At 37.7% G+C, this 16,351-nt stretch overlaps 1 protein-coding gene across 1 annotated transcript in view; it reads right to left on the reverse strand.

The window, feature by feature from the left end:
- The window catches only part of LOC122816888 (V-type proton ATPase catalytic subunit A), a 449,147-nt gene that overhangs the window by 408,182 nt on the left and 24,614 nt on the right, over positions 1 to 16,351 (reverse strand). The window contains exon 2 of the mRNA XM_044089962.1: positions 2,742 to 2,837. Within this exon, the coding sequence (XP_043945897.1) occupies positions 2,742 to 2,823 (82 nt within the window). The 5' untranslated portion in view covers positions 2,824 to 2,837. The remainder of the gene's footprint in view (positions 1 to 2,741; positions 2,838 to 16,351) is intronic.

Here is a 16,351-nt window from a genome sequence, read left to right on the forward strand (position 1 = left end):
ATGGAGTTATGTGAGTGTGAACCAGTTATAAAGCAGAAACAGTAAGGTGTTGTTTAGCTCCAGATATTGGATGAAAAACTATTGCCACTTCCACAGTAATACTGTTACATGCAAAAACATGAGTATGTGCACACACACACACACACACACACACATACACACACACACACACACACACACACACACACACCACACAGACACACACACACACGCACACATGCACACACACACACGCACACACACACCACACAAATACACACACACATCCAATTGAAAAGGCTTCATCGGGTGACAAAACAAAATGAAACTGACACATGATCAATTTTGCCAGTTCCATCATGATGTTGAACATTCCCTTAAGCCTTTTCTTACCCACATAATAAGATGGATTGAAACATTCTTTACAATAAATAGTTCTATTACCTAAATATTTACTTACACATATTTACTAACATTGATGTACTTACACTGTTTAAGATGGAGATATGCTCTAGAGGGAAGTGGAATGAAGGTCAGCAGGACTAAGACAGAATATATGTGTGTGAATGAGAGGGAGGATAGAGGAATGGTGAGGATGCAAGGAGTAGAGGTGGCGAAGGTGGATGAGTTTAAATACTTGGGATCAACAGTTCATAGTAATGGTGAGTGTGGAAGAGAGGTGAAGAAGAGAGTACAGGCAGGATGGAGTGGGTGGAGAAGAGTGTCAGGAGTGATTTGTGACAGACGAGTACCAGTAAGAGTGAAAGGGAAGGTCTACAAGAGGGTAGTGAGACCAGCTATGTTATATGAGTTGGAGACAATGGCATTGACAAAAAGGCAGGAGTTTGAGCTGGATGTGGCAGAGTTAAAGATGTTAAGATTTGCACTGGGTGTGACGAGGGTGGACAGGATTATGAATAAGTATATTACAGGGTCAGCCCAGGTTGGAAGGTTTGGAGACAAAGCCAGAGAGGCAAGATTACATTGGTTTGGACATGTGCTGAGGAGGAATGCTGAGTATATTGGGAAAAAGATGCTAAGGATGAAGCTACCAGGTAACAGGAAAAGAGGAAGGCCTAAGAAAAGATTTATGGATGTGGTGAGAGAGGACATGCAGGTGGTTGGTGTGACAGAGCAAGATGCAGAGGACATGAAGAAATGGAAACAGATGATCCGCTGTGGCGACCCCTAATGGGAACAGCCGAAAGAAGATGATGTACTTATACTGTTTGCAGGTACCACATTTTGTCATACCAACCCACAGGTTGAATGTTCAATATGGTTTAGCCTTCTTTAAACAGGCCTTGATATTCTAAATTACCTAAAACATGATAGTTATGCCCATATTTTATGAAAGTCTCTACACATTAATGGTAACAATAAAGTACAAAGCAATTGTAGTGCTCATTTCAAGTCTATGTGCTTGCCATTTTCCAGTGACAATAAACAAATCAGTAATATTATATCCAAGCACTGGCAAGTTTTTTTGACCACTTTGATGGTCTTCCCAGTAAGCTGGGTGTTAAACCGCATTTCTATTGCAAGGGTGACATGAATATCCGGTGACAGAATTTACCAACATCCATCCATCCTCAACCCCTTTTCCCATTTTGCAAATGGGGTCGGGGTGTTACTTTAGCAGTGATGATCATCTTGAGCCAAGGTTTACACCACCGGGTGGCTAGCCCCGCTGTGGTAGTTCATTCACACCACTCGCTCATACACACACTCTCACCTACGGCCAATTTAGAGTGCCTGATTCACCTACTGCATGTCTTTTTGAATGTGGGAGGAAACCAGAGCACCCAGAGGAAACCACATGACCACACGAAGGACATGCAGACTCCACACAGAAGGCACCCCAGCCAAGAATCGAACTGGAGGACCTCTTGCTGTGAGGTGACAACACTAACTGATGCACCACCGCAGCCACTGTTATAAGGAAGAATGACCGCAAAAATGTTCTGGCAAAACACAGTCTTGTTTGTTTGAATTTCAATAAGTTTTTCTTTTTTGTGTTAGAGAACGTTCAACATTAGGATGGGAGTTAGTGACTGGCAAAATAATTTTTGCAAAAAAAAACAATTTTGAAAACTGAAATTAGATACTGATAGACCACCAGTATTAAATGATTATGTGTCCATCAACTGTATTTTGAAAGAGAAATACAATAAAGTGAAATAATCTTGATTGATTTTTTTGATCACATGACTTGCACTCTTTAAATGATTCATTTCCTGTGTGTTTTATCATTCTGACGAAGTCTTTTCAATTTAACAAGAGCACTCACTAAATGTTATGTTGAATTAGTGCTGCATGGTCAGACTTTTATTTTTATTGGTTTGCAGTACTTCAGTCTAGTAGGCTGTATTTCACTTTTTGTTTTATCAGCTTACTAACTTGCACCATGGGTATCTGTTAAGAGTCATGAGGAAATGCTTTTCATCATCCTTCTAGCATGTTTATCTGATGTGCACATTATGATGCACTCATGCACACACACTAGCCACTATACTTGCACATAACAGCATATGTGCACACATCTGCATGTAGCAATCATTGGGTACAAAAAAGCAGACAAACACACACAAATGCATGCATGTTTATTATATATATAAATTATAAATATGTATAAAAAAAAATATATATATATATATATATATATATATATATACATACATATACACATATTGTATAATACTGTATACACACATTAGTAGTCAAATTTCAATAAGACCTGAAGTGTTAGAAATTGCACCTACCTGGCCCAGAAACTCCAAAGACGTACCCATACTTGCTCTCACGATCCTCGTCACTTGTTTTAATTAGTTTGTTGAAATCCATTTCAGGTTATGGATCTGTAGGTGATAACATCGATTACAATGCAAAACATGAAATAACAATACACAATTCACAATAGTAAAGTAAATGTGAAAATGTCATTGTTTTGACTGGCAAGTTTCTGAAAAGGTAATGTATACATGTGGACTGCAAATCTAAAACAGAACAAAATGGGAGATATACTGCTGTGCATAAAATCATAAATGAAACATTTTTGTATAAGAATAACATTAGTGCTACCACAGAAAATAGAATGCATTCAACAGTCCAGCGTTAAACAGAAAAAGTTTACACATAGACTATGTTCGTAAATATTAACTTAAATCGCTGTACCCATCTGTTCAGAGTTTTTCTTCTAGTTCTATATGCTAGTGCTGCTGTGTTTAAGTTTATTTGTAGAATTCTTTTAAATTTATGTTAAGACTAGTGTTATGTACTTACATTTTTTAAAAGGCGTTCCATGAGCACCATTGTTAATGAGGTGTAAAACATCAGCAGGTACCTGGCTTGGTTAAGCCAAGTGACTACCTGGGCATTTAATAGAAATGTGTGGCAATCACTTAAATCAAATGCATAATCAGTATATTTTGTTTTTGCATCTTCATTTAAAGTGAATTCAACAAATGTGAATCCTGTATCATGTGGCATAAGCATATGCAACAGAGCTTCAGTATTGTCTAAAGGAACACCTCTTGGTGAGTCTGGTGTATTAATACTGAGTCTGTAATTGCCCATGCTATGATCAATGCTCTACCCCAATAACCAAAAAGTAAATAAAATATAATAAAAATGACTGCCATCAGCTGTTAAAGCATTCCAGGTGCATGCTGGGTAGTCCTTCAGCATGAGTAAGGCACAGGTATGTTCAATCATGTCTCACCAAATATAATACAACAAATGGGGCAATTTCATTGATCTGAATACTTAAGTTGCTGACATGTAATAACTAGCTGCAAATCAAGGATATATGAAATTAAAGTCCTTACTGTATTGCTATCTCTGAAAACCCATTTGCAGCGGATATATAGGTATGATCCCAATCATGATAGCCCTATCGTGACAAATTCTTCTTTGCTGTCTAGCTCTTATGTTTAGGGGCATACATACTTCCCAGATATACATGCTGGCAGCCAGGGACGGTACGCTGAGTAAATGTTCTGACCACCTAATCATGGCAAGCTGCCATTTGCAATAAATACATTAGGTAAATAGGTTAATAAATAAATATATACAAAAATAAAATAAAACAAAAAGGAAGCTAAGATGATCAGATAATGCCAAACTATAAAAACATGTAGGCATTGTAGGTGCGTGCATGAATGGGTGTGCATTCTTTGAAGGTTGGGCGTCGGGCTGGCAACTCGGCACCGTAAAAAAATCCACTGCCAATCATTAGCGGACCGGAGTTCCGCTGTGGTGACCCCTAACCGGGAAAAGCCGAAAGACATTAGTTTTTTTACATTATCATGACATATACATGTGATCATTCAGTCTGAGAAACCATGACTCAAACGGTATATGTATGAGGCTGCCAAACAAGAAAGTCAATTTCCAACAAGGAAAACAGTTCTTTGTCAAGGTAGAGGAATAAAGGAATTCCTTCAAAAACTGCTTAATCCACCTGTACTAAAGATTTGATCTCTTCAAGGTCATAATAGGCATGATGCCCAATGATAGAAGAAACATACACCTTCCTCATGAAATAAATTATGCTCACATTAAATAAGTATCTACGGCAGGTCAAATACACATGCAAGTGCACCATCTAAGGTTAAATTACTTCTGCACACAGAGAAAAATACTCCACACTGGGAAGCATTAAGGCAGGTCTATATCAGAACACTGAAGTATTAAAACTTTGAATGTTCTGATATCGAACACTATTCAGTGAACACTAAGAATAGCAAAGCTGCAGAACAGCAAATTCTTTCCTAGGGAAAGAATTCAGATGGCCATTTCTGTGGCTTCACTATTCTTAGCGCTGTGGTGGAAAGTTAACTCCATCAGGTTGATGTGTGACAGCCTCTCACGGTTATTCCACTTTCATGAAGCAAGGTGGTGAGCTATCGTGTCAAAGAGATGAAGCTAGGTAGAGAGATACACACTCCATTGGTGGAGCACACTGAATATTCAGGGGAGCAGCACCAATGATCTAAGATCATAGAGTGAGTGATGATTCTACAGCCAATGAGTGTTTACCATCCAATAAGGCATCCTCATATGAAGGTGCACAGTGCCAGTAGTGAAGGCCCAGAACCATTAAACTTGGCAGGCATGCCTGTACTCAGGACAGAAAGGACCAGTAAAGGAAGGAAATACTATGCAGCAGCAGCAGAATGTTAATAGTCGTTGCCAGGGCCTGCAACAATGGTAAATCCAAAATCCAGGTCATTGACTGAGAATCTGTAGAGGGACCACCATGTGTGAGGTATCTAGGCACGTGAAAACCAAAAGACCCCTTTCCTGCAACAGCTACATCATTGCAGCCAGTACCTTAATATTCTATAGCAAGAACTGAGCCTAAAAGTTAGCATTATGTACTGCAGGAGCAAAAGACTTAGAGCAAAGACTAAAACAACCCAAAATATTCCAGATGTACTACCTACACACAGACAGTTGTTGACTAACAGATAAAAGTCAAATGTCTTTATAAGATCAACATGCCTAAACCTGCTTAACACTAAATCAGTCATCAGGCTACAAAGAATATGATGGTCTGGTTGTGTATGTAGCATCCTAGATCACTGATGGACTAAAACTGAAATTTAAAAGCAATTTCCAAAGCAGAGGAAAGAGTAGAGAACGGCAACTTGTTGAAGAAGAGCTTGCATGATTGCATGTTGGTATATAACATGTTGTACAACAGCACAAACAGAGGAGAATGGCTGACGATAAACTTTGATCAAGAAAACTGAACAGTGAAGGGCAGAGTCAGCGCTATCAATGCTAATGACTGAAGCATGTCAACATGCTGCAATGTCATATGAGGTATGTCTCATGATATCATCCAAACTCTCTGACGCAATGTGACATAAGGAGTGAAAAGTAATCATCTGCAGTTTGGCATTGCAGATATGCCTGCTGAAGTTACTGATGTCAGGGATGAATAACACCCATCTTAGCATCTTTACGACCAGGATGTCTTGTAAGTAAAAGACACATCTGTATGCTGAGACTATGCCAGTGTCTGTAGTGTTCCATGCACTGAACTTGAGACTGTATCTTACGCTTTTCTGACACTGACTGATGTGTCAACAAATGCTTTAAAAGTAGCCTGCCAAGCAAATCAAGGACATACCTCATTTTATCTTGCCCACAATCTACTTGTGCCAGATAATGGCTCTCTGTAGTATGGCAAACTTTGAAAAATGGCATTCCATATTCATTCTTAGCTGGTGGTCAACTGAGGTGCTACCTTTGACATTTGACATTTAGGGAACATTGTAAGTGGTACTGGAAATATGGAACAGTATGGCACTAAGGTGACCTCTTCTGTCTATGAGAAGACTTTACCTTCTTGCATCTATAGATGCTATAGTTGAATGAAAGCAGTTTTTTTATGGAATAAAAATAAAGCTACATTTACTAAAACATATTTATTTTGCCATGGGGCAAAGCCTTCTATAAGAAATTATGTTGGGTTCTGTTATTTTTATATTATAGGTGTAGAAACATTGTTTTTGATAAGTGATGAAGTAACAAAATGCATTCTTTGCAGGTTCATAAGTACTTACTGAGTCTATGTTAGATAAACGGAAGTTTATCTTATCGAATGCTGACATGATCAAAAATCCCGGAACTCGAAACCGCAATTGTGAGACGATGGTGCAGTAAAGATGGGAATATTTGCCATTTCCTCACTGTAATGTGATCTCGAACTTGGAATATATATTTAGTGGGGGGTGTGGGGGGTGCAGCCCCCACTATTGTGGTTTTGAGTCCGGGATTTTCGATCATGTCAGCGTTCGATAAGATAAACTTTCATTTATCTAATATAGACCCTACTTACTATGCATTTGATCTCTCAGAATCTTAAGAAGTCTAGCCTTTACATTCTCAAGGATATGCTGGGGACGTTTACTTGTAAAACATTTACTTTGTCCTTACTGAAGAATATAGTTTACAATTCTAACAAGCTCCAACGTAACCAATTGCTCTCACTTGATTCCACTCTGGGGATGTGATTTTATTTTATTTTGGTTCTTGTCAGATGAATTACATTATTTGATAAAACTGTTATGACTACTGAAGGATGGAATAGTGATACTTGTATAAATTCCAGACTTTACAAAGCATGCTTATAATAGAACAACTACACTTCAATGCCATCAACCCGTATTTTCACTTCGCTGTGCTGTCAAAATGAATTTCTCGACATCCATGTTTGCCAATGCATAACAAGTTGGTTATGAACAGAGAGCCAATCATAATCCTCTATACAGTTAACATTTAGTGAAAACGTAGTCCTTTAAGAATTTAACCTGCTTAGTTTATCCTTTCTTACTAGCTTTCATTGGAATTTTGAGGTCAAGCTTTAGTGGGTTATGATAAGCTACTTCTTTGTTTGGACACCTTTTTTCTTATCTTCTACCTGATCTATACCTTTACTTTGATTTTCCTGACCTCCCAAATTGTTTTTTTTTTCTTTTTGTGACCACACCACATCTGGGGTGCATTCTAACCCTCCCTCTCCTTGTGGTTTGGGAAGCTGCTAGTACAGAGCACTGTATTAAAAGTGTCTGCTTTCATTAGTTCTTAAAAAAATGTAATGAAAACAACTTTCTTACACTGTTTTCTGTACACCTAGTCCTTACCCCTTCATTCCTACTGCTCAACCCTAAAAGTGGATTTTCTTCACTGAACTTGTCATTCTCAGACTACAAAGACTATGGATTACCTTCATTACAATATTTACCCCGGAATAATAATTAAATATTACCCTGTGCCCCTCAGACACTGACGTATGCATGACACCACACGTTCATTCCTCTGTTGATCCTTGAGATTAATCTGCCCCAGTGACATTAACCCCATGTCTGAGTAATGCCTCTTTGTTTCTATTACACCTCAGCAGGAAGGCCTGAAACTGTCCACTTGAAAGCTGGCTCCGTTGCTAGCAGGAATGATGACCTACATACCTAGCTTTGTACTTACCTGACATATGTAGCATCTCTAAATCCCAGTTTAAGTCTGTGGTGCCTACCCTCACTTGTTGTGAAATGTTTCTATAAGTTAATACATACAAACTAACCTGATGAGTGAAACATGATGAAGCAGAATTAAACAAGATGTGGAAATTCCAATGAAAGGGATTCATGTCATGCAGACAACACATAACCAGCTGAAGGCAAGATGGATGAATTAAACTCAAACAATGCATAGACCAAGACGATAGTCAAGAAAAGTTTAAGCAAAAATATTAAACCCCTGCACCATTTGTTGAGGGCTTCTTCATTTGCCCTTCCCTTACTTATATGTACCAACTTCATAGTCACACAGTGGTAGGGAAAAGACAACCACTCCCAAAAAATAGTGAAACATGGGTTACACGACTGTGATCTTACAGAAGAGCCAATACATGTGGTAGCATTCTAAGACATGTAAATTCAGGAAGTTAATATTGAGAAGACCGCATTCTTCTAGTTGCCATTTGAGTTGCAGTTTTCTCCACTAAATGGTATGTTTATTAGATTTGGGGAATATACCTTTAAATGTTAATGAGATATCTACAGTAATTAGTAAGTATGTATGTCATATGATATACAATATACACATATATTCCACAGAATCATAGATTCATAGAATGCACAAGGCAACTGGGCTATTTGGCCATTTATGCCTTGCCAGACCTCACCTTTAGACCTCCCCTCCTTTTTCAAGGTGATAGACTAGTCACACTGGGGTGAATTTTTGAATGCCCATCCACATGTCTAATCCCTTAAAGAAGATAGTGTGTCACGTTGCTTGATTTGAAGAGGAAAACAAAGCATACTCTTCTACACTCTTCTAACAGTGACATTTCTAGTCTTAAGTGCTTTATAGTTTTCTCTATTTGACATCTTCCCTTCCTTTCACTTATTGCCCTTTATTTTTGTGGTAAGACTTTATCTGTTATTATTTTTTCTATACAGTAATATATCCGATTTACTTTTGTTATATCATGTGAATCTCTGTTAATAGTTTTGATTACTGTGTTCATTTGTTTTGTCAGACGTCTAACATTTTGGGTCTTATTGACTTTCTTCAATCTATTTCTTTCATTGATCTTAATATGTATATCCATCTCCACTAAATCAAGCAAATGCTCCCGTAGATCTTTTTCTTCTAAACCTGGGGCGCATTCTTTAGTCACAGTTTTTGGTGGGCATACTACAGAAAGTTCCAGAATATCTTCCTGTGACAAATTTTCTTCAGCTGCAACATTAACCGTTGCTCTTTCATATGGGAACTCACTGGCCTATCACTCCACAACATTGCCTGTCACCATTTTCTGTTCCTTCCCTTGCTGTGCACCTCTTGCTGAACTTTTGTACTGGTTTCCTACTGAAGGCTCTAGAGTATCTTCATGTGGCAACTGATCAGATGCTTCCCGTTCCACCTATTTCTCCTTAATTTGAGTACTCACTGTTCCATCATCCAGTGGTGTTACCAGAGTTGGATTTTCTACATTAAATCCTTCACTTCACATGTAATCCATAAATTCAGTTTCTATTTCTTTAACTTCTCCATTACTAATCTTTTTTTTCTACTTCCCATCTTTGTTTTCTTATTTTTTGTATTGCAAAATTTTCCATATCCGAATACCTTTGCCTGTATTTCTCTTCATATATCTTTGGGTCTTCTTTTTTGCATTGGTAAGTTTTGCTTTCTCCTTAGCATAAATATTGCACTATATTAAATCTCTTTTTCTTTCCCATGTCCATATTTCTTCTTCAGAAATCTCCTGCTCCACCTTTCTCCTTACTTTGGCGACTCATTCTTCCATCATGCTGTGACATAACCTGTGTTAGACTTTCTACACTAAGTCCCTCACTTCACATGTATTCTATAACTTCAGTTTCTATTTGTTTAACTTCTAATTTACTAATCATTTGTTCAGCATTCCCCATTGTGATTTTATTTTTGTATTGTGAAATTTTCCACATCTGGGTGCTTTTGTCTGTATTTCTCTTCAAATATCTTTGGGACTGCTTTTTTATTGATTAGTTTGGCTTTCTCCTTTGCATAAATATTACACCATATCAGATCTCTCTTTCTTTTCCATATCCATGTTTCTTTTTTATACCTTTCAAAAATCTCTACGTTTTGTTCTTTATATTTAAGCACTTCCTCGGTTGCTTCTTTTTCCAAATGCCCCAAGGTTTCTTGATCTATATAATGTTCCTCAAGAATCTGTTGTATTAATGAACAGAAATTTGCATTTGAATCTTTTGACAGTTTTTATTTTTTGTGCAAGTATTTTCCTTTTCTCTAATTTCTCTCAATCTTTTTGAATATCTTCCATCCGGAAATTCTGAGCTTCTTGCATAATAGTAACAATACATGATTTATTTCTTATCCTCAATAAATTTACTCTGTCGTCTTTATGGCTCTTTATTTGGCCTGTCTGTTTTTGTGGGGGTTTTTTGTGGACTTCTACTTCCTTCTACAGCAGGGAGGCCAACCACTCCCTCAGACTGGGCTAACCTCATTATAGGAATGTTTCCATGTCTTGAGAATTCTACACTGCCATTTTTTTTCAGTTCTGGCACCAATGCGCTTACCAGAATTGGACACTTTTTAATCCTGGGACTTGTGCAACCAGCTGTCTTTTTTATTTTTAACCTACTTCTGCCAGTGATACAGGTTATATAAAATACAGTCTATAGATCAGTGTCGTCTTGGTGAGATTTTGTAAAAACAGGGTCCACCTCATGAAGGTACTCACCAAGACACTAGGATGAATTCAATTCCAGCACTATTACTCTCCATTTTTTGCTGATTTTATCGTCTCTCCATCCAGATCTCCATATGAAGGATATCTAATGTTCTTATACTTGACAACAGTATATTATATAGAAGTGAGGAATTCAGAATATTTGTACATGAGAAAAAAACTGAAACATGTAATATCCAGTCCACACTATCCTTAGTCCAAAGGACATATGGAAAGAACTTTCAAAACAGTTAAAATCTTGTGAGAAACAGCTATAGAAAAAGTTATGTGTATTGTTATCTCAGAATTCCAGAAAACAGGAATATTCCACTGTAGGGACTCAGTCTTTCACTGTCTCGGTTTCTGGTAGACAAAAGGCGGAAAAGCAGATTACCTACTTTGACTACTTTTTTGATGCCTGAAAAAGTGACATAAAGTATAGGAAATACTGTAAAGAAATTAACAGAAACAAAAGTATACAATGACAGAAACCCAAAAGTGTAGGTAGGGTCGGGTGAAAAGGGTAGTCATCATGGGCTCAAGATGGTAGGGGCACAATCGGCAGTACCAGCATTTATTTCTGCACTGGTATTCAGGAACGAATGATGATACTGCTTTTGTAGTGCTATAAGCTGTAGTAAGCCGCTCTCCTTGTTACAAATGAGGAAAGTAGTTTGTTACAATTTTAAAAGTAGAAAGAGCTTTTTTTTCTTTCTTTTGTTTTGTTTTTCAGTTATAAAGTTGGAGGAGAGGACCTTTATTTTTTTGGTACACAAGTGGACCTTTATTTTTTTCCTCAGCTTAAAGACGGGGGGAGGGCAAAATAGCTGACCACAGTCCTGCAGAAACTAGAGAAAGCTACCAGACTTCCAGATCAAAATAAAAATCCAAAGGCAATGGAAATATTCACAGCCCAAAGGTCTAGTAGTTGGTAAAATGGCAGAACCAAGACACTGTGTAGCTCTAAAGAAGAAACTACACTCATTTGTAGAAGACAATACCTCTCAACCTCTTAGAGCAAGAAATCTGTACAAAGCCATAACAAATGGACAGCAAAGGCCTAAAAATAGTAACAATTTTTAAATATTGATCTTACAACCTTAGAAATTTGATAGAATAAAAGGTTTTGTATTAGCATGAATTTTCTGCTGGTTGTGAAGTCTGAATCTCAAATGTCTGTCATTATTTTCTGAATACAGCTCTCAATATTTAGCCAGTGATTAGCCAGAAAACCAAAATTTTATGAGGAACAGACAAAATATAAAGTAAAGTCTGGACATTCTATGAAATTCTGGACAGTTGAGAGTAATGATTAGAGATTAGAGACACTACAGTGCAGAAGTAGGGGGAATACTATACTCCTGAGTGTGTCATCCTTTAGAATGCTATACTCCTGAGTGTGTTGTCCTTTATAGGCAAGTACTAGGACAGCTGCCTTTGCAGACAATTTTAGGCCTAGCTAATGTCCCTTTTTGTGCTCTAAATAACCTAGCACATTTAATTATAGACTGGCCTTACTCATCCCATGGTTTATAATTCTATATTACCCCTAATAAGAATAACTGGCATCATACGATAGATAATTTGAGGGGACTCATGCATGGGATATAGCATTTTGGAGCTGCCTCTGTCCATTACTAGTATGGGTCTATATTCGGCTACTGAAAAATAAAAAACCTGAATGGCGAAATATCGAATGGAAGACAGAAAAACTGACAAATTACTGAACAATGATATCAAAAATAAATTCATCGAATGGCCATAGTTGGCCAACAACCAGGAAGTAACACAATGCGTAAGTTAAGTGAAGGGGAAACCTTTTAAATGTTCCCTATTCCCCACTGTAGCGCGATATTGGAGTTAGTATACATAGTTACAGGGGTGGAGGGTGCACCCCACCTTGGTTGGGTGTGTTTGCAATGTTGTCCGACTATGGCCATTCAATGACTTTTTTTTTCAATTATGTCATTCTTCGGTAATTTTCTGTTTCATTGTCTTCCGTTCAATATTTCTCCATTTGGCTTTTTTATTTTTCCATAGCCAAACACAGGGGCAGTTCTAGGGTAACATTTCTGCTTCCCATCCATAGATCTAACTTGAGACCGAAAATGGAGAGGAATGAACTTTGTTTTATGTGGATGGGGGGTCTGTTCCACAGCGCAGTATCCCCTGCGAAATATACCTGTCCCTCCAAACCATTCTGTTGAAGTTGCAGAAGAGTTTTAGATCCCTGGATCAAATATTTCTGATGCAGTTTGACTTGCTTATGTGCAGTAAATCAATCAGTAATGGGTCACAGGTTGCCTTGTATGCCAGACACACGTCACCTCTTAGCAGTCTGTAGGATACCAAGTATAGTGACAGGGTTTTGAGTCAGTCCATGTAGGACATGTTGATAAGACATTAAGCCATGGTCTCATCTACTCAAGTTGATGGTAGCTCAGATAGATGTAAAAAAATATCATGGCACCTATCAAGAAGAGTAGGGAACTCCCCAAATGTCCGGGCCAAATGTCCCTAGTAGTATAAATACCACTTAAGGTCTCCCCTGAAAGAGGCCACCAGCCTAGTGGAATTAACTTGGTCAACAAAGGATAAATTAAATTACTTAACATGCGATCTGCCATGTGGTACACAGACATTCCAGCGAATTCAGCTTGCAATAGAAGCCTTGTAGAGTTTAGACTGTCTGCTGTTTGCATGTTATTTACTGTGCCTCCTGTCATGACACTACTAATGCACTATAAGGTTTGAGGAAACTTACTCCATCCGAGACCACTTCTGTGTTTATATGCTACAGCATGTTCATGCACTATTTTAATTTTATTGTTTATTTATTTATTTATTACAGTTTATTGAGTAGGTTAGCTGCTACTGGGAAGTTCCAGTTTACACTGGAGACCTGAGAAGAAAGGCAATATATTTACTTCTACAAATGTACAAACAAAGATTGCAGTTAAATCACAAAGTCACTGTTTAAAGCACTATTTCAGTAGAAGGTATAGCAGTTATACATAGATTAATTATATACAGTAAAGTGATAGTCGTTTTTCCATGTATAATAAAAATATATATTTCTACTAGGTAGCAGATACCCAGTTTTAAAGAGACTGGAATTAGAACATGCATTTTGAGCACCATCTAGTGGAAATAGGGAGAAAATGTGTTAACTTAAATTATTTATTTATTTTTAGCTATACTGTCTCAGAGAGCATACCTCTCAAATGTCCCTGATATTGCAGAATGTCCCAGATTTTACCTCGTATTTTTGCCCTAACCCATAATTTTTTTTTGCTAAATGTCTAAGGATTAGAATCAATAAATAATGACAGACATTAGAGTTTCATGCTTCTTATTCAGAAAACGTATGTTGTTACAATAACCTGCTGGTCTATTACATTTTTAAATGTCCTAAAAAGAGGTTAGCAGGTCCAGTTATGACCTGACCAATAAGCAGAAAAAAATAACTACATATAACAATGTCATAATAATAAAATAGCATGTTCAACATAACATAGCTTATCACTGTTAGCATGTGATATTTTGACAGTGATTTACAAATACACAACTTAAATTCCAGACAAACAGTGAAAATTCACAGATTCTATAAAAAGGTTACACAAATACTAAGGATAAGAGAAAACTTAAAACCTTAATCAACTTATTAAGAAGTAATTGCAGCTGACAAATGGAGAGTAGGATTTAATAATCCAATTTTCCCTGCGACACTCACATGTAACTTATAACGTAGTCCACAGTTTGCACTTAAATTTGGAACAGCATGTCATTGGCAGTAACAACTGCTTAACATTTTATTCATTCATTCACTCATTTAGTTGTTTATACATGTATTTATATGCGTATCTCGTGTATATTTCTTATGTTTCTGCCCGGGCCAAAAGCAACTACAGTGTTTAATGGGCATATAAGAAGAATAAACATTTTGCACATACAAAATGCACACATGTTTTCCAGCACATGCAACAAAAACACCCGTTCTTATAAACACTGTGTTACATGAGACTGCATGTATGACTATGTAGACAGACAGATGTGTATTGTGTGTATCGTGTGTGTGTGTGTGTGTGTGTGTGTGTGTGTGTGTGTGTGTGTGTGTGTGTGTGTGTGTGTGTGTGTGTGTGTGTGTAAGCACACAAAGAGGGGGAAGTGAAAAGTACATCAACAATCTCCTTAAGCCAGGGTTCAGACTATTTTATCTTGCACTGATAAAATGTAGGATTACAACACTAAAAAAAAGTGCATGCTTCAACTGGGACTCAAACCACCCCCCTTGGGTTCACTATTATGGTTGCCATGGCCATTTATCTGTTGAAGAAGTTAAAGATAAAGAAGCTATGAATTAGCCATACTTTTGAAATGTCATCCCTCCCTAAAACATACAGAATTTACAGACCAATGAGAAATGAGGAAGTACAACTATTCATTTATGTGTCTTAATTTATTACATTTTAAATATTTATTTTTACCAGGTAAGTGGGCCAGACCCGCACCATTTATTACCAACAGTTCAGGCTCACTATGGAGTTAATTCTGAATTAAATGGACTTGCTTCCTCCTAGTACAAATACACAATTAATTAAACAAAGAAGAAGAAGGAGACTGTGTTAACAAATCAACAAACCAGGACTCAATTATATGTCTGCGTCAGTCAGAAGCATTTTGAAAACACAGCACTAGAGAAAACCATGATTAATCTGGGACTCAAACCCTGACCCACCAAATCACGGATGGGTTCATTCACTAATTTTAGTGTACTGCTTTTTCCCTACCAAACTACAACTACCTTACAGTCTTGCAACTTTTCAGTACATCCACCTCCCATAAATACTTTCTTATCAGCTGCTCCCAGAGGTTGCCCTTCACCAGGTGGGTCTCCAGATTTCCCAGTGTTGATTGATGCTCATACGTGTCTATATTGCACAAGCTACAGAAAGGGGTGTGTATCACAAGATCGAAACCTTAGGTATTCGAATACCTAAAGGTTGATCTCTAAATATCGAAATGTAAATCTGCGGTGGTGGTGATCTGCGGTGGTGGTGCTGCAGTAGTGTTGTTGCCTCACAGTAAGAAGTTGTCCTGTTCGATTCTCAGCTAGAGCGTCTTCTGTGTGGAGACATGCGTGAATGGGTGTACCTTCATTGAAGGTTGTGCATCTGGGCCAGCAGCTCGGCACGTAAAAATCTACTGCCAATCATTAGCGAACCGGAGTTCCGCTGTGGCGACCCCTAACCGGGAAAAGCTGAAAGACACAACACAACAAAAATCGTAAACAGATATTTCCACGCAGGGAAACAAGTCATTTGGCCATTATGTGGATTTTGCCCTTTTTACAATGTAGAGCGATCTCTGAGTTGGTATATTTAGTTAGGGGGAGTGAAGCCCCCCCACTTGATTTCTGTTTAAATATTTTTTTTTTTTAGTTTGGCCAACAGCATTGTTTCCCTGTGTGGAAACAGCCACTCATGATTTTTACATTTCGATATTTAGTGATTGACCTTTAGATATTCGACTACCTAAGGTTTCTATCTCGTAATATAGACCCTACAGAAAGAGGTGATGGGAAATTTTGCAAGGCATCCTTGTCAGCTGCAAGTC

The sequence above is a fragment of the Protopterus annectens genome, chromosome 12.part0, assembly GCF_019279795.1.
Source record: "Protopterus annectens isolate FY-2018-M chromosome 12.part0, PAN1.0, whole genome shotgun sequence".
Taxonomy (NCBI): domain Eukaryota; kingdom Metazoa; phylum Chordata; order Ceratodontiformes; family Protopteridae; genus Protopterus; species Protopterus annectens.